General features: G+C 40.9%; 1 protein-coding gene across 3 annotated transcripts in view; it reads right to left on the minus strand.

Annotated features, from left to right (window-relative positions):
- Positions 1 to 27,852, minus strand: part of ATP8A1 (ATPase phospholipid transporting 8A1) — a 210,606-nt gene that overhangs the window by 22,133 nt on the left and 160,621 nt on the right. For all 3 annotated transcript variants that reach the window (XM_036257326.1, XM_036257318.1, XM_036257333.1), the window contains 6 exons: positions 20,973 to 21,047; positions 20,746 to 20,868; positions 17,096 to 17,174; positions 11,738 to 11,799; positions 10,309 to 10,365; positions 8,778 to 8,885 (listed from right to left, as the gene is read on the minus strand). In XM_036257326.1, coding sequence (XP_036113219.1) covers positions 8,778 to 8,885; positions 10,309 to 10,365; positions 11,738 to 11,799; positions 17,096 to 17,174; positions 20,746 to 20,868; positions 20,973 to 21,047 — 504 coding nt within the window. The remainder of the gene's footprint in view (positions 1 to 8,777; positions 8,886 to 10,308; positions 10,366 to 11,737; positions 11,800 to 17,095; positions 17,175 to 20,745; positions 20,869 to 20,972; positions 21,048 to 27,852) is intronic.

Here is a 27,852-nt window from a genome sequence, read left to right on the forward strand (position 1 = left end):
ACCATGATGTAAGTTTACAGTATACAATGTGTTGATTTGATACATTTATATATTGCAAAATGATTAGCACCACAGCATTAACTAACACCTCCATCCTGTCAGCATCTCTTTCAGTAAATGCTTTTTAAAAACTCAAAACTTCAAAAAGAACTTAGCTGTAGAAAAGCTGATATGGCTTTTTGTATGTAGACATACAAGAGCTGATATGGCTTATGCAGAAAAATTACTGACATTCATGACAGAGACTTTCAGTTACCTCCCAATACTTCCCCTCACCCCTTCTCAATGCAAACACTGGTACTTAGCTGGACACCCTGTCTGCGAGCTCAAAGACTATTTCCTCTGGCTCCTGGGTTGCAGCAGTGTGGCCATGTGATCGACTTCTGGCCAACGAGACTGAAGTGGAAATGTGGTGGGCAGTGTCCAGGAAAGAGCCTCAGAGAGAAAGGGTTCTTCCCTTGTCGGCTGGGATGCTGGCAAGCGGGGAGAGCTCAGCCAGACCTCCTGCACCGTGAGGACGCGCTCCAAGGCTGGCAGCGCAGTAAGACAGCAGAACCTAAGCCTTGATGACGGTTAAGCTGCCACACGAGTCCTGGACCACCTGCCTCCACCAGACTTCTTTTACATGACAGAAATTCCTAGCTTGTTTAATGTAGTTGCTTTTTTTCCCCTTCTTCTTTCTTTTAAATAAAACATCAAAAAAAAACATGCCATAAACTTGCTTTGGATGATACATGCCAGGGAAGGTAAGTGATGACTTGAAACAGATCATCTTTTGACCACTCACTGCAAAAATGGTGTCTAATTGTGAGTTTTATTGAAGCAGATGGCGGTGACATTCATGGTTTCTTTCTCGAGCATTTCTCACAGACTCCTGGCACACAGCTCAAAAACAAGCTGTGCTGGTCTTAGGAGCTGAAATGCTGAACTTGGAGGGTGATCTACCCTCTGCCCGTCTCCCAGAGCTCCCATCGCTTTCCACTATAGCCTCATTGGCCCTTTATTGATTTTAGAGAGAAAGGGAGAGGGAGAGAAGACAAACACTGATGAGAGAGAACATTGACTGGCCGCCTCCTCCATGCCCCCCACTGGGGATCTGGCCCACAACCTGGGCACGTGCCCTGACCGGGAGTCGAACCAGCAACCTCTTGGTGCATGGGTCAATTCAGCCACACTGGCCAGGCCAGCCTCATTGGCCTTTTATTCTTTGAACTTGCCAGGCTCATTTCTGCCTCAGAGCAAAGGTACCTGCTGTTCCTTCACCCCTGAGATGTTCTTCTTCACACAACAGGTGCCCATTCCCCCACTGTCTGAGTTCAGCTCAGCTGTTCCTCCTTCAGAAAGACCTTCCTGGAGCCCCCACGACAGACCCTGTGATAGTGTATCGCCTCGCTGTTTTTTGCCTTTGCGAAAGTATCTTAACCATTCACCTTTTAATCATTTAACTGATTTTGTGACCATTTCTCCTTCCCTTTCCGTTTCCCTCAACCTGAATGCTAGTGGGGATCCCGCCCAGCTAACCCATGACCTTGACACAGAGCCTAGCAGCCATTAAGCACTCAACACATATTTATGGTGGGAATCAGAACAAGAGTGAACTGACCCTGGAGAACAGCCCAAACTCTAGAACAGCCATCCTCGGAGAGCAGGCTTCGTCCAGCTTTCTGGGCCCTGACACCTTGGTACCCCACAGCCTCTCTCCCATTATGTCCCAACACACCATCGTTAGCAATGAGATCCTTAGGGCAAGGACCAAGTCTGTCATCCCTTCACCCCCTGGCGTCTAAGCAGAGCCGGGAGCACATTCGACACTCAGTGACCATCGGCTCTGCACCGTAGAAAAAGATGCTGCACCTACAAGTGCAACGCCAGCTATCGAGACGACTCTACAGAGTTCCTACGGTAAACTGCGCACAAGCGGCCCGATCCGCGTTCCGTTTGTCATGGCCACGTCGGTCTCCCTCCTCGGCCTTTCCACGCGGGCTTCTCTAGCACGGGCTGGGGAGCGGCTGCCCAGCCCTCGGCTTGTCTCCCCCACTGTCGGCCGAGAGGACGGTGAGCGTGTTTTACTGGCTGGGCTCACAGCCGACGGTTCACTGAAGAACATCTGACAGAGGTTAGGGTAGGTGCTCCCTCCAGGCTCCTTGGCTACACACAGTATAATCTTGGCTGAAACGCCATCGTATCAGGAACTGCCCCACCCCATCTGCAAGGTCTGGCCTGGTGACCGATAAATTATCACATGCTATCTAGGCAATTAAAGGCTGAGAGATGAAGAAGGACTGTTTTAACCAGGAAATTCCTCATATGTAAAATAATTTATTGTGTTGGTAAAATGGGGAACAGCACCATTTAGGAAAATCATATCACTAATGTGGTTTATTAATACCTTTCCTACAGGGGTGACACCAAAGGGTTCAACAAAGATTTTTATTGTTTTTCAGAAAGACTTTACAAAACCTCAATCAGGAGATCTGAAATTCTGTAAAACACATGCTCATTCCTTAACTTCAATTTCCTTCAGTAGTTTTATAGATCCCCGAGGCCAGGGAGAGCAGAACCAGATGGTGCGCCGGGAGGACGCGGCGGTGCGTGTCTGCAGCGCCACCGCACACTGCAAAGCGGTGCTGGTACCGAGCTTCTGGTACTAATCGTGACACGAAATGATCCCTGATGTAGCTGGCTTTTATTTTTTAATCTGGCATAGTAATCATACTGGCTAAAATATTTTCTTCTGGAAATTCACAAAATACCCAGTAACATTATCTAGACCCGTCGGAAAAGCAGGTCAGCATATGTTTATATAACACAGCACTTCTCCCCAGGGCCTACCTTACCCCATAAATTGTTGTACTGGTGTGAAAAAATACAAGTCAGGTCTGAAAAAAAAAAGTCCTCTTCTTAAATCACAACCATATTTGTGAGAGGAGAGGAAGACAGCGACATATTTAAAGTCACAGCCAAGCTTGTTACACTATTTTCTCTCTATTTTTCTTTCTGAAATAATTTATCATTGTCGTTTCCCTTTGTATAACCCGCTCCCCTGTCCCTACCCCATGTCGGAATTCCTTTTTTCATAGATAAATACTTCACTAATTGGTGATACTGGGATACTTGTTAATCATTACCAGTTGCATCTTTATTATGGGATGTAGAAATACTGTAATGGAAACAAAGTGCCAAACTATAGGAAGGAATGTTTCCCAAATGGGAACACCCTGCCCACCAACTGAGAGCAGCCGTGTGGCTGTGGCGGCAGCCGAAGCTGCACCGCACTGTGAGGTACGCGGGATGCATTTCCGGTAACCTCAGGGGTGCAGAACGTGCTGGGGTAAGGGGGAAAGGAACTATTTGATCGTGTGGAAAAAATCCCCAAATGGTGATAATGGCAGCTGAGCACATCTGAAGACACCCACATTACATGCAGATAACGGACCGCTTAGTTTCCCAACAAGATGGAAGTAAGTACTTTGGTGGTTCCGGCACTAAAAGGCCTCTACACCTGTGCAGTTAAGGAGACAAGCCTTGGCGCAGACGAAGGAAAAGGTGGGAGAAGACCTGTAAAAGAAACAGCCAAGCCCTGACCGGTTTGGCTCAGCGGTTAGAGCGTTGGCCTGCGGTCTGGAGAGACCCGGGTTCGGTTCCCGCTAAGGGCACGTACTTCGGTTGCAGTTTGTCCCCGGCCCTGGTTGGTCGTGCGGGTGGCAGCCACTCGATGTGTCCCTTTCACATCGATGTTTCTCTCTCTCTCTCTCTCTCTCTCTCTCTCTTCCTCTCTCTCCCTCCCACTCTATCTGTACAAAAAATGGAAAAATGTCCTCAGGTGAGGATTAAAAAAAGAAACAGCCAACAGTGTGGATGGTGGTTAAGGGGGCAGATTCTGGCTGGGTTCCAATCACAGCTCAGATACTTACATGCTGTGCGACCTTGAGAAAATGAGTAAACTGCTCTGTGTCTGTGAAGCAGACAACAGGATAAACTCCATAGTGTTGCTATTAAATGTTCACCGTGTTAAATAAGTGATGACACAAAAAGTGCTATAACAGTGGCTGACCCTCAGGAACGAGGCCCTGTTGTTACCTGAGTGATAACTGTACATTCTCTGATGATGCAGACACTTGGGTTTTCAATTTCAAGTCTATCTTTTTAATGAGATGGGCATTATTTATACCAGTATTACTGTGAAGACGAGCCAAGAAGCTGGGGTATGTGGTGCGATAGAATTTCTACTAATGTGCTGAAAGAGTTAGGTGTGTGTCGAAAAGGGAGAATGAAAAATTTGGGAACTTTTAAAAAGAGATAGGAACATTTGATATCTGGTTAACTTAGAAAATAGCAGATAAATCAGGGAAATCAATTCAAGGAAGATGGCCCCAAGAAGAAAGAAAGGAAGGAACCTGGGAGTAAGGAACAGCAATGTCTCCCTCCTCCAAGTAATTAGTTCCTCAGGATGTGAGAGAAAACCCACGGGATTTGAAAAAGAAAAAAACACAACCTGGGACGAATTCTGCAGGTCATTTGCTCTGCTCACCACCACAGGGATGGAAATAAACAAGGTACGCCTGGGGTCAAACACAGTGCCTGGGAAGCATGGTGTGTGCACAGGCAACCTTGTTCTTTCTCTTCCCTCCCTCTCTGCAAGCTAGGAATTTTCTACACGTTGAGAGAAACGGCTCTGTCTTCAGATGGGGGCCACAACAACGAACCAAGGATGCAAACTGGAAATGACTAAAACCCAGATCTCTGTGTGACTATGCATCCAGATGAATATAGAAACATGAGACCTGTACCCGCAAGATGCCTCATTTGTGTATAATCCACACCCTGGGATCCTGTTAACTAGAGCAAGATAGTCTGTGCCCTTTCAATATTCAAGATGTACCTCTGGGGAGAACACAGTAAAGAAAGCACACAGAGAATATGAATCTCAGGAGCTAGCAGGCAACCTCGGGGGTGTAGACCAGCGATTTTCACCTGGGGTGCCACAAGAATTTTTAAAACATGCAATACCTGACTATTTAGTCAGAGGCACTGACCTCTTTTCCCTTAGATTGTCAAATAAAAAAAAAATGACAACAGCCAACAGAGCAACAGGCGTTCAGTGTGAATGCCCTGTCTTGACCCATAAATATATAGGTCATAAAATAGAGTTGTACCTTATTGGTCACATTGCAAAACAAGGTTGTGTCTGATTGGTTAATTCTTGGTACCAGGAATCCTTATATACAAGTAAATATAAGTACCCGATACACTTTACTATTGTACACTATGTCCTTGGGTGATATGTGTAATTTTCATCACAATCAATCAAAGCTACCGCTATTGTTTTGTCAGATCAGCAAAAAATGTATTTTTGTGTGCACCACGGAATTTTAGTAATAGTTTCTGTGTGCCGTGAGATGAAAAGGGTTGGAAGTCGCTGGTGTAGACACGAGGCTCTTCCAGCCTGCACAGAAAGGGTTGGCTAAACGAGGCCAGCGTCCTGTTCGGCTGCTGGGAATTGCTACATGTGGATTGCTGTATGCTAGAAAAATGTTCTCTGGGAGCCGAGATCTGGCTCTCTGTCACCTCTACCCCACTGTTTCTCATTTGCTCAAAACAAACAAGCAAGCAAAACATCTGTTTAATGATCATTTACTTAACACTTATTTATGGGGCAGTAGGAGCCCGGCACTGTCAGGTCGAAGGGAATGAGCGAAGAAACGAAGGGGCAGTGGACACTGGAGAAGGGTCGGCATTCTGGAGCCACTGGCTCGGATCGGAGGGCAGGCTGAGGAAGAGCAAGCCCACCCCAGGTCTAGAGAGGGAAGCCATGTGGAGGCGGTGATGTCAGGACAACACAAATCCCTGAAATACCTGCAGGGAGTGGTCGGCCCTCAGACTTCTGATTTGCAGATCCCAGGCCATGGATCCCCTGAATGACGACGATCAGACAGCAGCAAGGCACAGTGATTAAGGAGCGAGCTCTGAGACCAGACGGCTAAGTCACAATCTCATCTGTCACTCCGCATTAGCGGGAAGTCAGTGAGGTACCTAACTTCCCTCTTTATGTTCGCTCATCTGTAAATGGTCATGGTTATCATAACAGGTTGGCTGTCGGAATCCAGTGAGTTGAGCACAAGCAAATCCTAATCGTGTTTGTGGCCAACGTGATGGAGTCTGGCTCGACTCCTCTCACTCCTCAGAGCTAGTCTGGCGACAAATCCTCAGCTCTCCTGCCTTCAAAACAGGTTCCCAATCTGACCACTTCCACCACTGCCACCCCCTGCCCCAGGCCACCATCATCTCTCACTGCGCTATTGCAACGATCTCCCAAGTGGTTCTTAGCATATTCTGACACCCCTCTCCAACCCTCCCCTGGCTCTCACCTGACCCGGAGTAAAAGCCACAAGGCTCTACGGGGAACCTGGCAAGTCAAGAAGTGCTGATATTTACACTTATCCTGGTATTACTGACAATAATATGCATATTACTATATATTATGTATAATTATATCATTGCATATGTAATATAGTATATGTAATACTATAATAGTAATGTATTATATATAATATATATACACAATACATAATTATATATGTAATATCATAATAGTATTTTGCTATGAAAGATAAATCAGTAAATTTTGTTCAAGATGGCGTATACACACACACAACACAGATATAAATATTGGCACATAATACATTTTTCATATATATGCATGTATGTATGTATGTGATAATACTTTTGGTTAAAATATTTTTAAGATTAGAAAAATATAAACCAAAGGGTAGATACATCTTTATGGAATTAATTGGATTGTAATAGAACAAGTGATTCTCTACATATCATAAAAATGTTAAAAACTGAGTACTGCTATAAACATTTTTTGAGATCTATTACCCTAGTGCCCAGGAACCAGTAAGTGGAGAATACCTGTCCTTGGGAATCTCAGTGGTATTCTTGCTGTGACACTCATGCACACACACGTACACGTCCAAACGCTTTTCAAGCACTAAAGTACTACATCAATTTCAAGTGTTATTCTTTGAATAAATTAAACAGACTTACATTTTAGACAAACTAGTTAAGCCTAATGCTGAATTAATCCATTTCCATAGTTTCATTGGAGCACAAGCTATTCAAACATTATATCCAAGTATCAGTAGTAATAAACAAGAACAAGAACCCTTGTCAGTACTTCCCGCGTACGCGAGGTGGACAGGAATGCGATGGAATACCGACATTCATTTCACTCTGAATTAAACGCAGCATCACCGCCACTCTCAAGGGATGATACCGGGTTTTGTGTTTGGTTAATACTGGGAATTCTACATGCAAGGGTGGGATTATGTTTGGTTGGCAAAAAGCCAATCAAACTTCACACTTGTCATAGAAGTAGGTGGTCAAAAACCCCATTCTTGTCATCGAAGCTGTTGGCTACAGTTGCTCCAACTATCTGGATCTCAAAATCTTTTGTGTCATTCACTTTGCAGATAAAGCATTGAGAAATGAGACGAAATGAGATCTAATAAAAAATATATTAAGTTGGAATTGACCTTGGGGAAAAAGTAGGTCCAATGAGTCAGAGCACATGAAATAAAACAAAGAACAGAGATGGGCTTTCGAGTGGCACCATCAGATACATGTATATAGTCTTCGATTTTATTTCTTCAGGAGAAGTGGACTCAGATCAAGGTAAGACGGAGATGCATTCACAGCTTTTTCCCCTGCTCTCAAAATACATGCTGTAGATTTTCTAGATCCACAGTACATGTTTCAAAAGAAGCCTTCACTTTTGGTGGAAGTACATGCTCTTTGATATGTCTGGTTTTGCCTCTCTAATAAATTTAACTACTAAAAAAAATTTTTTTTAAAATGTGTCTGCATTCTGCTAATTGATAAAAAAAACAGGATGCTGTCAAATAAGATTTCATGAAAATGATCTATAAACCAGACTGTCAAAAGTGAAAGGTACTCAGGCCGTACTTCGGGGCAACACATACATGGAAACCACTGGAAAGGTTTCCTGTGACCATGGGAAAACAATGTACTGGGACGGAGCTCACATTACCCTGATTTGCAAGTTACTGTGAGGTCACAGGAAATCCTGAAATGTTTTCCACATTTTCTTTTATACATTTTATGTCAAATTTCCTGCAATTGAAATCATAAACCCTCCTACTGCCGGAGTCTCTTCTGAAGGGAAGGAGGTCTGTGACATTCCCCCGTGAACACCCAATAACTCAGTTCCTACTCATGTAACGAGAAACTGAAAGACAGCACTGAAAATGGACTATGATAAGGCTGAAATGTCAGGTCCCCGAGCTCCTTCAAAATGAAAACCAAACTGAGGTCACTAAGACAACTCTAAAAGTGCATTTAATCTAGTGACAGTGGACTTCTCTTTAGAATAAGAGATAACAGGAGAAATGATAGACTGTCCCAAAGACATAAGCCTACCATTTCCCCAAATCTCTCCTCCAAAATGTATTTTTGTGGATTTATGTTCTAATTTTAAAATGGCATTTTCTATATGGATATCCTGAACATGATGCACGCTCCTGACAACCATATTTTATTGTCCCCGCTATGTTTATGAAAGGATAAGTCAGATTTAAGTAGAATGTCCAAGTTTAAAATATTCCCTCAAGATTTATTACAACTGTGGAATTTAAAAATAGCTTTTAAATGGTCCAATGTTCTATTCTAATATAAATCCAAGCCAAACAACTCAGTTCACTAATGAATCCTGATTTGTAGAGTTTGTGGAATTGTGAGTTACGAGGACACATTACCTCTCCCGACATGTCAGGGGCCATCGGAACCGCGGGCCACAGAGACGAGTAGATGCCGAAGAACACCACCCAGAGAGCGATGCTGCCCCAAATCGCTATGTGGCTGAACTGCGAAGGAAGTTGAGCTGGAGTCAGAGACGTTGAGGTAGACGGAGTACACACACACTAAGAAAGCTTTCACAAATCCCCTTATTAATTTTTTACTATGCCCATAAAATATTATCTACGGGCATTTCTAAATAATTGGGCATGTGTTTTAACTGGATCTTTCACTAAGTGCTAATCTCTTTCAACACCAGTCACGATGTCTGTGGTCCTGGCATTTGGAACACTCTCTCTCTACCTCCTTTGGTGGGTCTCTCCTCTTACTCTAATTTTTTTATTTTCTTTAAAGTTTTAATTTCAGATCATCCTTTGTGGTTATTTTAGGTCCCTGAGTTTGTTTTTTAATTTTTTTTTTATTGGTATTTAGAGAGAGAGGGGAGGGGGAGAGAGAGATACAAACATCGATGAGAGAGAACACTGATTGGCCGCCTCCTGCACGCCCCCCACCGGGGATCTGGCCCACAACCTGGGCATGTGCCCTGACTGGGAATCCAAATGGCGACCTCTTGGGAATGGGTCGATGCTCAACCACTGAGCCGCACTGGCCCGGCTACTTTAATTATTATTTTTTATTTTTTAAAGAAAAAGATAGGGAGAGAGAGATAGTGAAACATGGATCTGCTGCCTCCTGCACATTCTCACCCTGTACGGGGGATGGAGCCTGCAATCCAGGCACGTGCCCTGAACAGGATTTGAACTGGCAACCTTTTAGTGCACAGGATGACACTCGGCCAACTGAGCCACACCTGCCAGGGCACTCTTATCTTAATCCTGTGCCATCTTTAAACCTCCTCGATTTTTTCCCTGCATGCTCTCACTGAAATGTGTCAGACACTTGTGTGAACACTATTTTGTAAGCCCATGACAGTCAAATCCAAATGTCTTGTGCCGATATTTCCCAAGCATCAAATATAAATTTTTTTTCTTCTGTTTTGTTAACTAGGTCTGTCTACCTGTCTACCTGGATATAAATATACTTCCAAACTAAGGTATCTAAAATGGAACTTGTTTTATCTCTTCTGGATATGTAAAGATGTTTCAGGACAAATCTTTTGCTAATAGTATTTGTCTTCAGACTCACTCTGCAGTGGGTTTCTGCCGAATGCCAGTCTCGTGGCAAATTCCACTAGGAAAAGACTACTTGTCAGTAAGTTCAAGAGCCTCGCCTCTTCCCGGGGTAGTCACCACATACAGTAACACACTGAAAGCTCTGAGAAGTCTTGGGTGAATAAAGTTGTTTTGCTCCATGTTCCCAAACAAGAATCCCTGGTTCTCCCCCCTCCATCCCGGATCCCCCCAATTAACAACCTGTAGAAGAAACTAGGGTTAAGGGATATGTAAAGTTAGAACGACAAATTACAAAAAAAGTGGCAATAACACATAAGTATATGTGACATTTCTTGGTTGTGATTAGAGAGACTCTTACCCATGTCCAATATGATGTCTCCAATCCAGCTTTTAAACACACAGTTATCACCACAAACTAAAACAGAGAAGGGGAAAACGTTTTCTTTAAAATGAGTATGATAGTTCAATAAAATGATTGAAAGCGAGAGTATAAAGAACAGGTATCTGTGAATTAGATGACTGAACTAGATTATTCACCACTGGCCTTGTACATCTAACATGAAAAGAATCAAGTGAATTAGCTGGGTGGCCATGCATTACACCTGTGACCGTGTCCGTCAGGAGTGGCACACTCCTGCCCCCCCCCCCCCCCCGCCCCCGCCGTGACTGCCTCCCAGTCTTACAGTCCAACCATAGGCCAGAGCATGAGTCTGCCTGCTTCTTGCACAATTCTTGAGCAGTGATGGAGGCTACATCTGCAGTTACTTTGGTTTTAAAGCTTGCTTTAATTTTATTTTACATCACCTTTACTATGTAGGGCCCCTACATTTTCAAGATAATTCTAAAAGTAATATAACTGGATATTTAGAAATCTAAACACTTACTTTGTAACCTTACTTGTTGTAAACTCTGCAGAGCAGGATGTAAGAATTTGTTATATGATGCAAACACCCACCCATCATCGTTGGTGTCTAGGCTACTAATTCTAAAGGGAACCAGGTTTAATGAAGTGCCCTGTGTTTTCCATAGGGTAACATCATGGTTAAATGGACTTGGCCTGGAGTCAGACCATTTGTGCCATTTGTGCTCAAGGCTCCATCCCTTGTCAGCCATTTCGGTGAAGGAACAAGGCAAGTTACTTGACATCTCTGTGTCTCAGCTCCTTCATCTGTAAACTGGAACTGATAAAACTCATACCTTAATGGTGTTTGAGTATAAAACACCAAGAACAGTGCTTACTTAGCCCTGTATTTTATCTATTATTATCTATTTATAATTAGTAAAATTTCAAACATTGTCAGTAGTCAAGGGAACTCTGGGCATGCTCAGTAGTTGGCAGGGACCGAAGTGTGATGTTGGTGAAATGTCCCCACAGAGTGGAGATTTCTCTCCCATTATAGTTATCATGAGACTCTAGAATAATCGCTGGTTAAACACCGAAGAATAGTAAAAGCTAAAAAAGTATTAACAAGGACAGTAAAATAAAACTGAAGGGAAAAAGGATAAGAAAGAAGACAAGGGTTAATGGGGGTGGGGGTGGGGTAAAGAGGAAATATTGAAAATAATAGCAACTAACATCCTATAAAGCCAGTGAACCTAACTGACATTTTAATAACCTAATATAGAACCATCTCTTACTAATCAAAACACCTCATTTCACTCTTAAAGGGACGTGCAACCAACCCTTACATCCAGACAGGCACACATTTAAATTTGAAAATAAAATGAGCACCTATGAAAGGATCCCTTTTATATGCAAACCAGACACTGAAATGTCCTGTACTCACCGTGTAAACAAAGTTCCCCAACAGCAGGTAATCGGAGGTTTTCCCATTTCCAAACACAGTACCTACAGGAAAAGAAGGGAGGCTTGTTAGAGAATAAAATAAACGAGGTTTCTTCAGAGTCTTTTCAAAGATAAATCAACTCAGAAGTGGATAGCAAAAGGAGGGGAACCTAGGGCCACACAATGGAGCTAGAAATGAGGCTAAGAACATCCTATAAGGAGTCTCAACACAGTTGCTATAAATATGGGTCACAAGTGAAAAAGGAATTTCCAATAGCCAATATGAAGAAGGAAACCTGACCAGTTAACCAATTCTCAGGGTCCATGAGATTAAAAATATAATCAAACTCATTGTTCAAGCAAAACTTAATGCTATGAGCACTGAGACAGGAGGGAAAAGATCGAACCCTTAATAGAGGACTTTGAAAACAACATAGATGAGGGTTCAGGGAGCCGTCTTACTATCTCTGAGTGAAGTTGTTGGCATTAGCCCAAAGAGATTCATAAGAACAACTCACAGACAGCTGAAGAACACCAAAATGATTCCAGGCATACAGTTCTTTGAGGATCTGGCTGAATTTAGGGTACAGCTTAAGGTATTTTGTTATTCCAGTAATAACTAACAAACATGGCTTTAGATGAAGGGAATGACAGCTAACATGTTAAAAGCACTATTATTGATTTTAAAAAACAGCAAATGAACATTTTAAAAAATAACTGAATAATTCAATGTTATGATTGGAACATTTAAAACCCATGGCATGTGTAACATGAAATTTTATTTATGTACACATTCAACAGTATTTATTCAAAGCCTGACATGTAAGAACGAAATGTTAGAGTAACGTATGGGATGAGTCAGGGAGAGGGGTGCTGGTATGAAAAGAAAAGAGTCGGCTGAGCTTTGGAGACACAGACACGGTTTGTGTCTTTCTACTGAGTCATTTTGGGGAATTTATATTCAATCTCTATGGAACTCAGTTTCTTCACTTAAAAGATGGAGTGAAACTCCCTACCCTGTAAGGGATTTTCAGTTAAAGGAGGTGACATGTGTAAAGCACCAAGCAGGGTGCCTAGTACATGGCAGATGTTCCAAAATGTGACCCATCCCTCTCCAAAGTGTTCAGGTAAAAGTAGCCAGGAAGGACTGTGGACTAGTCTGCCCAGCCATTAGGAGACAACCTTTCTTTACGAGCTATGCCATGATTACAGACGTAGGATCTGAGGTGTTACAACTTGTGGGTATATTGTAGACAAACTTCTAAATGTTTGCAATTATCTGCAAATTTCCATACAACAAAGTTTTAACAGACTCAGAAATCTATAAAATAACTGAAAATATATCAAGTATTTCCCAATGTCCATGATTCTGCTATGTGCCGTACTGGTTACCGCCCTTGGCCAAGGTAGGCAAGTTATCAAAAATAATCACAGTTGGGTCCAACTAAGCCTTCTAATCATGGTTGGTTCATCATAAAGAAGACAGAGATTCATGTCAAGATCACATTGAGGAAAAACAAAAGTTTATTGTTGGGCTCATCAGGTTTAGCATTTAGATGATTCAGATGAATTGTTCATTCTTGGATTATTCTGGTCTCTGGGCCCTTAACAATCTTAAAAATTATTGAGCATCCCCAAAAGCTTTGTTTATGTGATTTCTAGCTATATTTACCAAATTGTAAATTAAGACAGAAAAATTTTAAAATGTGTATTGGTTTATTTAAAAATAATAAGAACAAACCCAATAGATGGTAATATAAACAGATTTTTATGAAAATTATTTTAGAAACAATAACAACAAAACAAAAAAAGAGAAAATAGACACTATTTTATATATTTTTTAAAAATTTAAATATATTGACTTAGAGAGAGAGAAAGGAAGAGAGAGAGCAAGAGAAACATTGATTTGTTGTTCCACTTATTTATATATTCATTGGTTAATTCTTGTATGTGACCTGACTGGGGATTGAACCCACAACTTCGGTGTATCAGGAAAACGCTCTAACCAACTGAGCTACCTGGCCAGGGCTTAATAATCTCTTTAATATCTGGTTTAATAGAATGCAGCCAGATTCTCTCTCTCTCTCTCTTTCTCTTTTTGGTTGAAAGACATGAGGGAAGTCTAACTTCACAGTGACATGGAGATATAAAGGGGAGGACTATTCAAACAAACTTTTCCAATAACGGGACCTTCTTTGGTAGATCAAAACTCAAGTAGTTTCTTTTTTTTTTTTTTTTATTCTCACCCGAGGATATTTTTCCATTTTTTGTACAGATAGAGTGGGAGGGAGAGAGAGGAAGGGAGAGAGAGAGAGAGAGAGAGAGAGAAACATCGATGTGAAGGGACACATCGAGTGGCTGCCACCCACACGACCAACCAGGGCCGGGGACACACTGCAACCGAGGTACGTGCCCATAACGGGAACCGAACCCGGGTCTCTCTGTACCGCAGGCCGACGCTCTAACCGCTGAGCCAAACCGGCCAGGGCTCAAGTAGTTTCTTAAAGAGGCAGAGACAGTGCCTTCAAGGTTAGCTGCGGTGTGGAACTGAGGCAGTCTATCACATCAAAATGCACTGGTCCACTCTGCACTCGGAAGGGATCTTGCGCCCACGCACGACTGTGACCTCGAGAGAGGAGCTGGATCAGCTCACAGCTGCAACAATCCCCAGGCTCTTGGCCTCGACATGGCTGCTGCACACAGGCTCCCAGCAGAAGTGCGGTGCTTCCCACACTGTCCCACAGAATGTCAGACAGACGTGTGTCGGGCGCAGAGACTTAATAAAAGTATTAGTTTTACAGTTTCTTCAAGGGTATTCTTAAAGGGAAACTGGCTTTTTTGGTTGCTTTTTAAATGTGGGTGCACGCAATGAGGAATACACTGACCACTAGTACAGTGGTATCTTTGCTGTGCCAAGGTACCAGCAGTTTTACCCACCAGTGCTTTTAAAATGTGTACTGGTTTATTTGAAAATAACAGGAACAAACCCAGTAATATAAAAAAAAAAATGTCTTGATAATATGATGAAAAATTAGAAACTATGAGTTTTTGACCTTGGGGGCCTAATGGACCATCAGAACGTCTTTGGTACTCCTGGGTCTCTACGGACCATACTTTGAGAACTGCTGAAGTGAGTGAATAAGGAAGTTTATTTGAAAAAACAAACTTAACTGGAGAACTTGTCTAAGGTTAAGGAATCCTGCATTGTGCCCTGAATTTCAATATCCCATCACTCCAAAAAGTGGAAGTAACTCAAATATCCATCAGCTGACAAATGGATAACCCAGGGCGGTGCAGCCACACAAGGGGACAGCTTTCAGACAAAAGGAGGAGGGAATACTGAGTCACGCTGTCACATGGACACAGCAAGGTCACAGATTACATGCCTCCACTTACATGGAAGGTCCAGAAGAGGCAAATCCACAGAGACAAAAATTAGTGGTTACCGGGGCTGTGGGAAGGTGGAAAGAATGGGAAGTGACTGCTAATGGGTATGGGTTCCCTTTATGGAGTGATAAAATGTTCTGGATTCGATATTGATGAGATTTGTTTCATTCTGTGAATATGCTAAAAACCACTGACTTGTGTAATTTAAGAAGGTGAATTTTACGGTATGTGAATTATATCTCCCCTCCACCCAAAAAACCCCACTGTGGTTCTCCTAGCAAATAGGGTTGATATTCTGTACTTTAGTTAGACCATACCACACTCATTTCCTGCTGTACTGGCAAAGCAATTCATAAAGACAGAAGATAAAAATCTCCACCTAGGACACGAAACCACTGCCTTCTCAAGGCTCGCGCGCCCTACTCACGCTGCATGCCCGCCGCCTTGTGCACGGTGTGCTGCGTGCTACGAGCTAGGCTCTGTTCGAGCACTGGACATGCAAAGTGAACTGAACGAACGAACGAACAAACGGCCTTCTGGAGCTTTGATTCTAACAGAGCAGAAAGACGATAATAAATAAGCAAAGAGCCCTGGCCTGTTTGGCTCAGCAATTAGAGCATCTGCCTGTGGACCACAGTCTCGAATTCGATTCCAGTCAAGGCACGTCCCTCTGTTGCAGTTCAGTCCCTGGCCCTGGTCAGGGTCGTGTGGGAGGCAGCCAATCGATGTGTCTGTCTCACATGGATGTTTCTCTCTGTCTCCCTCCCTCCCTCCCATTCTATCTGAAGATGAAAGGAAAAATATCCTCGGGGGAGGATTAAAAAAAAACAAAACAAAGATGTCATACCTCAATAGACAAGTACCATGAAGCCAATATAAGACGACAAGGGGACAGAGTGACAGAGGCGGCAGGACATTGGTGGCTCTTTGGGATGAAGGTGACCTGAGAGGGCCTCTCGGAGGCGAACCTGGGGAGGGAGGGAGGGAGCCAGCAGGAATGTCTGCATGGAGGTGGGCAGGAGGCGCATGGAGGGGAACCTGGGGGAGGGGATCAGATGGAGGAGTCAGCCAAGCTGAGGCTGTGGATTCTGTTTCCAGGGTGGCAGAAGTCTGTGGGTTTCTGAGGCTCCTGGTCTAATGTACGCACTGCAAGGACCGCTCTGGCTGCCCGAGAACGGACTGTAGGTGGGCGAGGACACACGGACAGCCCTGTCTTCTGCTGGCAGTCATCAGTTCACAGTCAGTGAGGTATGGCCTGTTTTTCCAAGGGACTCACAAACCCTTGGGTGGAGTTCTAACTACTGCAGTTTGGGAGCAGAGGCACCAACGGTCGGCTGTGTTCCTCAGGACCCCAAGGCAAGGCTGCTCCGGGACACAGAGCACCCGCTTCGGCACTGCAGCGACCTTTTTCTAAAGCGGCTACTTCATCATTTTTATGTGCATAGGAAATTCACCGTGATCCTATCTTTCAAAACTGACAGACTAACATCATTTCCTCAAAACGAACCGAGAGAGAGCTTCCACTCCAAGATGAACATAAAAACAGATGAAAATTCTCATTCAAGACATCGGCTCAAGTATACTTCAAAATACTGGCATGTCTGATTAGGCTCAGTATAAAGAGCTTGATACGAGCCTCACAGGTATAATAAATAGACTACATAAAATATTAGCACTATTGTCTTCAGACAATACATCAACAGAGGACAAAGAGAGCCCTAAAATTTAATTCTCTGCAAGTTGGGAAAACATGAGAAGTAGAGAAGAAAGGCTTTGCATATATTAAATCACGGTGCCCCCAAAGGAAGAATAAAAATCTTTAAAGTGTGTACAACTTTTAGATGCATGTCCCGAGGTTAAGGGATACCATATAACGAAACACTGCTATAATTTTGAACACAGATTGACAATGAATTGTTTTTCTGAAAAAGAAAAAAAGTCATCTCTTAGCATTCATATCCTTTCTACTTACCATACTGAAGGGCTTTTAGTGGAAACCAAAACAGAATAACTGAGTGGAAGAGGCCATTTAAACAATGAACCCAGAAAACCTGAGGGAAAACAAAAATCCATGAGAACCGTTCGCGATAAACTAGCTCTGTGAACCCTGACCTTTCTTTTTATCTGTGAGCTAGATGCACAAAACGTGGCCCTGTTGGGCCACCTCTGCGAATTAATAGAACTGACAGACACTTTCTGCCTCTTAGACCTTCATGGGTCATTTATTTATTTTTATGTTTCTAAAAATGTTTTTTCAGCTTCACTGAAATTTTTTTCTACCTCTTCTAACCAAGTATTAAAAGTTTAAACTTCTGCCTGCAAAAGAAAATATAATTAAAAATAATTCAGATCCTGAAATCCTTTTAAGAGGGACTATTTTCATAATTCCGGAAGAGGAGACTTTTGAAAAGACTGTGATTTGGTGAAGTCCTTACTTTCTCTTTCCCATGTGCAATAAAAGTGTAAACTTTTCAATGGTAGGAATAGAATGCATTCATATTCTCTCTCTTTCCACATGTAGGTATTTAGGTACATATACACATATATTATACACTAAAACTAGCAGGTAATTACATTTAAATTGTATAATTCCTTAGAGTAAAGCACTGTTAACATAACTGAATTTCTAAAAGGCTTTCACAGTTTTTAATGCCAGTCAACATCAAACTTTATACAATTATAATATCATTTAATTAGTTATTACTTTGCGCATCAATTGCATTTTAAGAACAAGAGAGCAAACATCACTGGTGTGTTCTTTGTAACATGGATATAAAAGACTGAGTTATAGAAACACTGTTTAGAATTCTTATGGCCCTTTGAACAACTGCAGTGTGTCATTTAAAAGTGATTCTTGCAAACAAAACTTATGCTAAATAAAATTGTCATGTATTAATAGTTTTAAGCTGTTCAAACAACAGAAATTAAGTTGCCTGCCTCCCAAAATTTTCCACCGTGGTTTCATTCCCCTTTGTTAGTTCACGCAGCCACACTGGATTGTATGATCCAATTTACGCTCCAATACATTACACATTTGAACTTGTGTTACTCATTAACCTTTGTCTCTCCTCCTCACTATGTCATTACCACAAGTTTTTATTTGACAGAAAGCACAGGTGGGTGCAAGAAAAATTAGTTCTACTTTTCCATTTTCCTGACCGCTACTTATTGTCACATGCTAATCCTTTAACCCCTGTCCTGACCTCAGAACCTCCGACCCTTTTTACCATAACAAACGCAATCAGCATCATTCAGGGCAACAATGCTCCGACACTGGAGACCCACAGCAACTGCTGTGTACACAACTATGCATTTTGTAGCCATTTGCCCCTGAATTTTAAAACACTTATATGGGATTTAATCAAAGAATTTTCCCTGAAATCATTAGAAAAATCTATAAACCCTATAAAAAATGGTGGGTCACTCACGTATGCATAAATACTCAAATGGATATAGAAGTACAGGGGTGGGTAAACGTAGGTTTACAGTTGTTCTTATGGAAGAAGACAAATAATAAAATAAATAACACAGGAATAAACTCTTTTGCGTACTCACAACTGTAAACCTACTTTGGCCTGTCCCTATATAATCTATTTGGGTCAATCTGATGACTTTTTGAAATGCAAGGGCTCTGCAAATAATGAAATACTTTGTAAACAACCAAAAAATAGTAAAGTTTGCAAGGAAGGATGCATCCATATTAAAACTATACTACCTGCTACACCTTTTCCCTGGCCACAAAGCCGGGTCCAAGCTGCGACGTGCAGAGGGCATGCGAGGTTGTGACGTTCCAGGAATGGCTTTGGGCAATCCTGTGAGACTCTACGTTTATAAACGAGAGTATCATGGCCAAGTTTGTGGCGGAGAAGTTAATTCTCAAGAGAGTGACATGATGCCTGAGCCATGGCGGTCTGGGGACCTATGGCTGAGGTTGATGCAACAGTCTGGGTCGCTGAGAACTGTTGTTAGTACGCCAGCGTGTCTGAACAGTCTTAGCTCTCAGATCCCCTTTGCAGGGAAACACGCTCACAGACCACTGTGGCTACCACCATAGTAATGAAAACATTATAGCAAGGTGGTGGAAATGAATACAAACAGGGTTATCATAAAAATGTTTTTAAAAATCCAAAAACAAGACATTTAAAAATAAAAGCATAGACATTTCATATCACAAGTAGTAATAGTTTTAAGAGACTACTAGAAAGTATTTTTCTGCCCAGCCGGTGTGGCTCAGTGGTTGAGCACTGTCCCATGGACTGAGATCAGGGTACATGCCCAGGTTGTGGGCTGGATCCCCAGTGGGTGGTATGCAGGAGGCAACTGATTGATGTGTCTCTCTCATTGATGTTTCTATCTCTCTCTCCTTCTCCCTCCCCTTCTCTCTAAAAATCAATAAAAACATATTTTAAAAAATGCATTTCAGAAGCAATGGTATAAGACCAAGAACCCTTCAGTTTAAAAAAAAACAAAAACCAAATTCAGTTATTTAAAATAATGCCGCCAAGTTGCATGTATGTGCACACCTGGATGAGCACATCTGGACGTGCGTGCACAGCGCACTCCTGAAGGCTTAGTCTCAGAAGATGAACAACATCCTGGCCATAAACTCAACACCGACATTTATGGTGTGAGTTAGAGGCACCGAAACACCTGTTGTATTTGATTCTCTCGGTATACTGAGAATAAATGTCACTCGAGAGCTTTAAGAAATTAGTACATATTTAAAATATCTTATACTAACTGTCCTGAATTCAAAACACTGAATCTAGGTTACTTCTAATTGTTAGTAACATGCTAATAAACATGTACTATATTAAACGGGAAAAATTCTGTTACTTTTATTATAGTTATAAAATGGCATCTATCTTGACTGTTAGAAAATTAAAAAAAAATTTTTTTTTTAATCACACTAAACTGAAACTAGAATGACTAGAAAATACCACTGGAAACACTTTAGAACATACACTTGCAAGGAGGTAAACTATGCAGAAAAAGAGCTATTTTTGTGGGTGGGATGAATAAATCTGTGGATCACAGGTGATGACAAGAGTCCATGCCACGTTATGCAGCATATAAGCTCAGAATATGATTTTAGATAAAATGCTGGATATTTTAAATTTTATGGCTTGGAAATACTGAGTATTATGACTGAGTTATTTTCCAGAGACTATACTTTTTAACGCTCGATACAAACAATCTAACCTTTTAATGAAGACAACGTTAATTTACAAAACAGAAAATTCGTAGAGAATGCTCTGTCACCCCTCACGCTTCACACGTATACAGCCAGTGCTCATCAGTCGTGGGGGACCGACCCTGTGAAGGCTGAGCCCTTCCCGCAACACGGCGGGGACCAGGAGTCGGAGGGCCGAGGGGGCGCTCCTGTCCGTCTGCTGGACCCAGTTTCCTGCTGCCTGGCAAGTCCCAGCAAACCGTGCTTACATTTTAGTCTTATAACAAAACAAACATAAACCTTCTCAGTCCGTATCAGAACCTTTGGCAAGTCTGACTCGCCACGGTTGACACCCTGGAGACGTCTCCCCAGCTTTGGAAGACCAGGTGCCCCAGGTAATTAGAGCAGTACAGCAAGTCCCCGAGCGTGTGCCAGGGCTCAGAGCCTACCTTGGTGTTGAAATCCAGGGCGCTCTGAGACGTTTTGTATAACTCAGGGTACTTCAACATATTCTCTTTCCTGCAGGATCTCTCAAATATTCCGAGGGTTAAGGGAGGCATCGCTGTAAACATCTGAAGTGCACAGACTGGTCATTATGCCAAGCCGCCAAAGGCAGGGTGAACATTTATCTCAAAGTAGTCAATGAAACAGGAAAAACCAAATGTCCCAAACTTACCACATTATAAAGACCTATACACCATCTCTCAAAGAGGATCTGTCCAGAAAAGCCATTAACAAAGGCAAACCAGATCTAGAAAGAAAACAAAACCCCGAAAATTAGGACACACAAAAATAAGTACATTGTGCAGCACCTTCTGTATACTCAGCCACTGAGTAAGGCATAATGTTTTCATGAGGCTCTTGAAAACGGTGTTTCTTAATTTAAAGGAATGCTTTCACAAGGGATTTGTTATTTAAGTCAAAATTGGTTCCACTTGTTGAATTAAAAAAAAACTATACCAATAGGCAATCATAGATTAAGAAAAATAAAATATAATCTTGTTTTCTAAAAGGCACTGCAGGGAATATATTTTATGCCATTAAAATTTTAGAACTTTATTTCCCTTTTAAAATATCTCCTGATAGTTATTTAAAGATTGCTGGTATTTTTATAACAAAATAACACATTTATTTAGAAGAGGAAATAATTTCCTGTAATATCATCATCATTTATTTTCTTCTGCATCAATTGCATTTATATAGTTCATTTATATACATTCATAAATTTACCTTACAGGAAACATACTGCATGTAGACAGTGTCATGTCCTGCTCCTCTCCCTCTTAACATCATGTGATATACATTTTCTTAAGTTGTTACATAGCCTTTAAAATGATATTAATGGATATATAACCTCTACAGGGTGGCTACAACTATTTCTGGATATTTAGCTTGCTTCTAGTTTTTGCTATTATATGTAATTCTGAACTGAATATTCTTACACTGAAGTCCCACACTTTACCCTTTCTTTAGAATAACTTTATTTTTGGTAAAGGCAGCTTTTTGAAATATAATTGATATACAAAAAGCCTCACACATCTGATGTACACAATTTGGTGAGTTTGAACATATGTGTATACACATGAAACCATCACCATAATCAAGAGACATAACACCACCTCCAAAAATTTCCTGTGCACCCCCCTTTTATCCTCACCTGAGGATATATATATTTTTTTCTGTTTTTTTATTCAGATAGAGTGAGAGGGAGAGAGAGGAAGAGAGAGAGAAAGAGAAACATCGATGTAAAAGGGACACATTGAGCGGTTGCCACCTGCACAACCCAACCAGGGCCGGGGACACACCGCAACCGAGGTACATGCCCTTAGCAGGAACTGAACCCGGGTCTCTCTGGACCGCAGGCCGATGCTCTAACCACTGAGCCAAACTGGCCAGGGCGTGCCCCCCTTTATTATAGAATGAATTCTTAGAAGAAGAATTAGTGAGTCAAAGTATATGAACTTTCTAAATAGTTCTTAATAATTACAGCCATCAGACTATAAAATCTAAATTTATATATTAAAATATTTTATAACAAATTTATACTTCATAAAAAACAAATATTTAACAAATATTTAAAAATGTTCTTACATATTTTCCTATTCTCTTAAAAATAGAAAACCTCAACATTGGATACAAAATTAAGGCGCAATGTGTAGAAACTTGATCCAATATGTTTAAGATAAATGGTAACTCAGAGTGATAGTAGTAAATCAATAATTCCTACATTATTTAAAGTGTAATTAAAATCATGTTGATCTGGAAGAGTAAAAAGTCTGGCCCAGCAATGAGATTACACAAACACAAAACCAAAACATAACAACAACAAAACACCTGTTAGAGGGAAGCAGACTTGACATGCCCCGCAAGTCAATTTTTGAATTGGAGTTGCAGGGACTTGGCTACACTTCACGTTTCATTTAATCTCATTATAGAAGCATGAACTGCTACAAATTCCCCATTTATCAATATGTACCAAGGCTGGCCCCCTATGAACAGTTTCTGTACCCACACTGATCTTTTTCCTTTTTACAGTGGAAAGGGACAATTGAGCATAGATAAAAACAAATGTTTACTTCAGGAAATGAAAGAGAAAACAAAGTAGCAACAGCATATGAAAAATAAGTCCAAATTGTATTAGCGTTGTAACACACATTAATAACAATAACAAAAGCATAGACATTGAAGTCAAATCTGAAGCTGTTGCTTGCTTTGCCACATATATTTACAGAAAAATGGGAACACTTGTCCGAAACAAGGAGCCTCAGCATTTCTTTGTGGACGCAAACTTTAAAAGAACTTAGCATCTTCACGTGAACTGAAGTTTATTCTTGAAAGTGGTGCTGACTTTATTTTTATTTATTTGTTTTTTAAAGTACTAAGTATCCATGAATTGACAAGACAGGCTTCAAGGCTTGCTATTGTGTTTTCACATTTGGCCTTTGTGAGATGTGGATTATGTAAATACATATTTGTGACGCTCTGGGTGATGGTAATGTTCTCTCTGAAGGTGACTGTGATCTATCGTGGTATTACATACAAAGAAGCTCTTTCGGATTTCCTAGCGTATGATGAAAACGGAAGGACATTTTAAACCCAAACTTTCAAGTATGGCCCCGCTAGTCTATGAAGATGCAGTCTAATCTCTATTGGTCTGAAGAAAGCTGAAGCTACATGCATACCAAATCTGTCCAATGGATATGAATCAGCTCAAAGGTGATAGATCTCAACACACCTGCAATCATCATTACTGAATAATACGACAAGTATGTTAATTTATTTTGTGTGAGTAAACGCTTGTAAATGTGAACACTCTTCTAGCTTCTTTGAACATAACATGAGGTGTGGATTCAAATAGTCTACTATGTGGTTGGAATTTAAGAACCTCCCTTAATCTATGAATATTTACAAAGTTTCAAATTCCAAATAATTTACAAATAAACCAGCATGTCTGCATTCAAAGTTTATTTTAAAATGCACAAATTTATGGCTTTATGACAGAAATGCAGAAAATTTTAAATGGATAGCTATAAATGCATTTTTACCTTTTTATTTTTCCTCCTGAAATATGAAATTCTCTTCTTGTATTTTAAAAAGTTAGTATTCCAATTCCTTTCTTTAAAAAAGGAGAAATGACGAGATAAGAGCATAACCTCCCAATGTACTCCCCTGTATCTTCACACATGGAAAGAGAAGAAGTCTACTAGAAGGCTGATTTCAGGTTAGACTGAGATTTGTAGTTAAAAGATATTAGAAACATATCCATCCTAAATAAAACAACACTTACATTACTATAAATACATAAAATTCCCTCCTCTGACTCAACCGTAAACCACAGATGGGGAAAGAAAACATCGGTTTCTCTGGGTAGGTTTCTAAATTATTTAAATTCACAGGAAAGCCACATCCCAGCACATTGTGCTGGAAAATATCACCTCGTTTACTTTAATCAAAGCTTCTGGAAATTAGAAATATTATGTTGTTTTGGGAATCTTACCAGAAAATCTGGATGCAACCAATCATTGGAAAGAAAAGGTCTTACATTTTGGTAGGAAGGAGTCAGCTGTCTCAAAAGAAATTTTACAAAAATCTCTTTGGAAAGAGTCAGTGATTTCAATGAACACCTAGAGCTGCTGCTGGGCAGCCACCATCAGTAAATGCTGTATTTTTTGTGTGTGTATTTGTTTTGCTGTAATTTATGGCAATGGAGTAGCTAGAGAGTGGCATTCCCAGCTCTACAGCAAGGGGAAAAGCAGTTTTTGTAGTTAATCTACAAAACCCATAGTGTTCCAGACTACTCCTTTGTTAGCAGAGAAACTTCAGACCTGCCTCTCCTGGTATTCTTTTCTAAGTTCCCAGTCCCAGCAGAGGCGTGGCAGTTAAAGCCGCACAGACATTACCCCGATGGGGCATTTCTGCATATTAAACAGCAGCTTACACACAGTCAATGAGTCCTCTGCTCCCACGCCTGGCCAGCACAAAAAACGGAAAGGAGAGCTTCGAGACTGGCCGTTGTCCTCACTAGAGACATTCAGTGATGTGTTTTCTGTCTATTCATTCACAGTATTGACATGAGCCATTAACATCTGCAGAACTTGTTTTAGCTGGCAAAAGTTGGGTATCTGGGAATTGATTGAAAAGGTCAATTTGTTTCCAAGATAGTTGAATTATATTCAAAATACATTTCCATCAAGTGCTAAAAGAAAAATAACTGAAAATGAGATTTCCAGTAAAGTTCAGGACTTACTTCCTTTCCTTTTTTTAAGAAATTGAATTTATTGGGGTTACACTGGTTAATAAAATTATATACGTTTAAGGTATACAATTCTACAATACATCTGTATGTTGTATTGTGTGTTCACCACCCCAAGTCTGGACTTACTTCCTTTTCAACATTTAAAGAATTTGGTCAGTTTTAAATATCTCATGAAAAGGCTTTAAATTAAAAGCCAAGTGAAATTTAGGGCTAATCAAACACAACTAATATAACTTTAGATGAAACAGAAATTGCAGCTTCAGTTTTCCTTTGGAGGTTAATATATTTTATTTCCCCTGTTAATAAATAAGTTTTACCCACTTCACTGCTGATTGTCAAATAATCTAGAGTAAAAAAGAAAATCAGTGAACTAATTTCATTTTATAAAATTAATTTTTTGTAAGTAGATTTATTGCTAACAATGACTTTGAGCTCCTAGTATCTTCAAAAATATATGTAAATAAACTACATATGTTGATATTTTGAATGAGAAAAATATAATTAGAAAAGCATGTAACTACAGCTAGTAATCCAAAATAACTGTTTTAGAAAAGCATCACAAATTTATATATACAATAAAGAATATATATTCTTTATAAGTGTGTGTGTGTGTGTGTGTGTATGAATAACATTTTTTTTAATCTCATAAGCTACTTTGGAGGTGCATTTTGCTTCAAATCACAGACTATTATAGACCAAATCAGCAGTAATGAACAATGAGGAAGTTCACAGATTATCCTGCTTATAGTTCCAAGTATTTGATGGCTTTACCTAATGCGCTGTAACCTGATTATAGATTTTTAGTGACCAATAAATAAAATGGCCTGGACACTTGAAAACTAAGTTTCAATTTTACCAGCTGACTCATAATAAGAACTGTGCTCAGTCAACATTTTAAAAAGATAAGCATTCTGACAGAGGCATAAAGATCAGCCAAACCGCCCTGGCCGGTTTGGCTTAGCGGTTAGAGCGTCGGTCTGCTGTCCGGAGAGACCCGGGTTCGGTTCTCGCTAAGGGCATGTACCTCGGTTGCAGTTTGTCCCTGGCCCTGGTTGGTCGTGAGGGTGGCAGCCGCTCGATGTGTCCCTTTCACGTCGATGTTTCTCTCTCTCTCTCTCTCTCTCTCTCTCTCTCTCTCTCCCCCTCCCACTCTATCTGTACAAAAAAATGGAAAAATGTCCTCAGGTGAGGATGAAAAAAAACAAAAACAAACAAACAAACAAACAAACAAACAAAAAGATCAGCCAAACCAAACACACAGCAGTTCCCAACGAACCTGTCATAGGGTAAGTGTGAAATCTAGATTTTCTGTGTGAGTTTACATTGTTACTTCTCTGGTGTCAAGTATGGGATATAATTTTCAAGTATGGGATATTATTTCATACAGTGGTTTAGTTGTGTCTCTTCCGACAGAAGTGTAGGAGCAGTCCACAGGTTGGGGCAAGGTGGCACAAACAAATGTCAGCCAGGAAGCCCTGGGCACGTTTAGGAGGGTGAAGAGGGTACGCTGACAGGAGGTACAGAGGGAGGGTTTTCTTTTCTTTTTTTAAGAAAATTTTAATTAATTAATTAATTTTATCCTCACCTGAGGACATTTTTTGCATTTATCTTCAGATAGGGCAGTGGAGGGGTGGGGAGGTGAGAAACATTGATGTGAGAGAGACACATCAACTGGTTGCCACTCACATGACCCAACGGGGGTCGGGGACAAACTACAACCGAGGTACATGCCCTTAGCGGGAACCGAACCGGGGACTCTCTGGTCCGTGGCCTGACGCTCTAATCGCTGAGCCAAACCAGCTGGGGCAAGGGAGGGTTTTCTTAACTAGCTATGGAGAGCTTATCTTCATGCTCCACAGAGCTGCAAGGGGAGCAAGAAACTGACATCTAGAGTTTACGTAGTACAAATACAGCTTCTGATGATGAGACGGCCACATTGAGAAAAAGGTAAGTGACGTATGTATCACTTCCAGATCGACCGCTCAGTTCCTTCTTCATGCACTTGTGCTTTGCTGTCCAGCATGGTAGCCACTGACAGGCACCCGATTTGAACACTTAGTACGAAGAATGTAAAATATCACAGTAAATTTTTTACAGTGATTTTATGTTGAAATGAAAGCTTGAATATAGTGAGTTAAATAAAATAGCATTTACAATTAATTTAGGGTTTGATGTTTACTTGCTGCTCATGTGGCTTCTAGAATATTTAAAATTACACGAGGCCTGCTTCGTAGTTATGTTGGCAAAGTCCTGGAGGAGAGGCGTATGCCTGACTTCCTTTGTAGTGGATGAACAAAGCCTGGCACCCAGCAGGTACTGTAAACATGTTTGTAAAACAAGATATATTTCTATAGAAGTAATATTCCTGTCCCAGGTTAAGTTTTCATTTAAAAAAAATTATGTTATATGTGATATAAGAAAAAAGAATTTCTTGCTATGCAGACACAGGAACTAAACATTCTGATAATTTTTAGATGAATTACTCATTATATAACCTCTTGCTACCAACCAAACTCAGAAACCACAACAAGACCTGGGTAGCAAGAGTGACTCATATACGTTTAAGTATATAAGTTCAAAACATAAACACTACAGGATGACCAATACTAGCAAAACTGCCCATGTATCCTTCCCTTCCGGATTTCACTTCTTTGTCCCTGTCCCCCCGGACCCCTGTAGAACTGCTATCCTCAGTTTTATGTCTATCATTCCCCGTATTTTCTTTTAAAGTACAGTTTTCCACGTGTGTCTCCCTAAACAGTGTGTTGTTTTCTCTTGTATGTTTTTGAGCTTCATAAAA

Source organism: Molossus molossus, unplaced genomic scaffold, assembly GCF_014108415.1.
Source record: "Molossus molossus isolate mMolMol1 unplaced genomic scaffold, mMolMol1.p scaffold_m16_p_1, whole genome shotgun sequence".
Lineage (NCBI taxonomy): Eukaryota > Metazoa > Chordata > Mammalia > Chiroptera > Molossidae > Molossus > Molossus molossus.